At 52.2% G+C, this 1813-nt stretch overlaps 1 protein-coding gene across 1 annotated transcript; it reads right to left on the reverse strand.

Annotated features, from left to right (window-relative positions):
* Nucleotides 1-306: 306 nt before the first annotated feature.
* On the reverse strand, nt 307-1602 carry LOC125516969 (uncharacterized). The gene has a single exon (XM_087530812.1). It carries the CDS (start codon nt 1600-1602, stop codon nt 307-309), a length of 1296 nt encoding a protein of 431 aa, XP_087386938.1.
* Between the last annotated feature and the right edge of the window lie 211 nt (nt 1603-1813).

Consider the following 1813-nt stretch of genomic DNA (forward strand, 5'->3'; position numbering starts at 1 on the left):
TTCCACTGAAAGCGCATTGCCGAAAATCCAAAAATAAATCCAAGAATAATGCGAGCACCAGGACTTGAACCCTGGTGGGCTGAGGATACCACTATCTGTCTGACCATCCAACCACTATTAGGATCATCCATACATATAGTTTTTTCTCCTTCCATTGTAACGCACCGTTATTTTTGCCACTGCAGTATATAAGAAAATAATACATAAATATTGAGAAAAAATACCTAATATTTGGTGCAGTGTGAAGTTATCATTCACCAGATACACCTATGCTAGAAAAGAACAACATAAATGTTCAACTGCCATTTAGACAACCAGGTTAGGTGGGAAAACCCACGTCGCCCTCCACCGGTCATGCAATGGGTTCATGTGCATCAACGGTCTAATTGTTTTGGATCGGATGTCAAACACGTCATTAGTATCGGGGAAATAAATGACATCCTCTTCCACTTCTCTGCAAGCAGGAACTATGTTGCTGAAGCGATAGCCGATGAATATTGCCTTGCCGTCACCGAATCTACTGCTCGTGGGTATCCATGCACATGCATCCATGTCCGCCTCAAACACTTCGACCTTGCGAGTGTGGTGAGTTGGAGTCAAGGCTGCAATTAGGCGTTCTCGCTTAATCATGAGTTGTTTACCTTGTGACCTGACAAGGTGCCGGCTGGTGTGGACGGCGTCCCACCCTTCTCTCACACCGTCTTCACATTCAGAAAAAGTATCCTCTTCCATGAAAGCTAAGTGTTTCGTGTCACTATCACCACCGACCAGTTCATCGTGAGCGTCTTCTTGACTCAACACTTCGTTGTTGTCCTCTCCACCCAATGCCTCATCATCCGAGTCTTCCTCAGAGTCCTCGTCACTTGACGAATCGATGTCGGTCAACCTCTTCCACATGCCGACGTCATACATATCGTCCTCGTGGCCGGGAGCATGCCTGATGATCCGTTTGACATTGGTAACAATGGGCTTGCCATCATCGTCCTCAGCAAGATGTAGTGCAAAAAGGTCCTCGGTCTTGGTGATCGCATAGAGCATGTTGTCTCCAGAAAACATAATGTCACAGATACAAAAGTAGGGCATGGCCAATAGCCTCGGTACCCAGACTCCTTTCCCAGGTCGGCATAGAATCAGAGGGTACTTCCATGCATTACACGTGACGGCGACAAGGTCTTGGGGTGTCGACCGCATGACCACCTTGCGGATCTGGAATTCCTCCGGAACCTTGCCGATGATGGAGCCGAGCTCTGGGAGCGGAACGGTGGCGCCGGAAAAGTGGTTGTGCAGCCTATATGTGTGTGTCTGCGTAGCCCCGTCTTTACAGTCGAGGGCGATCCAGTCGCCAGTAGAGCCAACACACTCTGTGTTATTGCCGAAGGGTGCGCGGTGGATGCCGCCGTCCGAGAGCGTCAGGAAGGTGCCGTCGAGAAGGACGACCGATGGGAGCCGCCGCCGAGGGGAGACGTGCAGGCGCACGGCCGAGTGCCACGAGCGGCAGACGGCGCGGAAGCGGGCACGGTCGGCGATGTGCGGGAGGCGGGCGATCACCTGGCCCAGCAGATCCGGCAGGAGGCTCGACCACTCCGGGCTCGAGGCCGCCATGGCCAGAACCGGATCAGATCTTCTTCTTTTTTGGGGTTGGATCAGGTCCATATCGATCGATCGCATGTGAACTGCGTAGGAGAAAATCGCGTCTGTGCCGAGCCGGGGAGAGGATTACATATGTAGTGCGACGGAGGTTGCCCGGCCGTGATCCGAGTCTGAGTCTGATGGTGTGCCGAGCGTGTACGTGCATGGTTCACGAACGAGTCAC

The sequence above is a fragment of the Triticum urartu genome, chromosome 6A (assembly GCF_056163025.1).
Source record: "Triticum urartu cultivar PI428250 chromosome 6A, HENAU_Tu73, whole genome shotgun sequence".
Classification (NCBI taxonomy): Eukaryota; Viridiplantae; Streptophyta; class Magnoliopsida; order Poales; family Poaceae; genus Triticum; species Triticum urartu.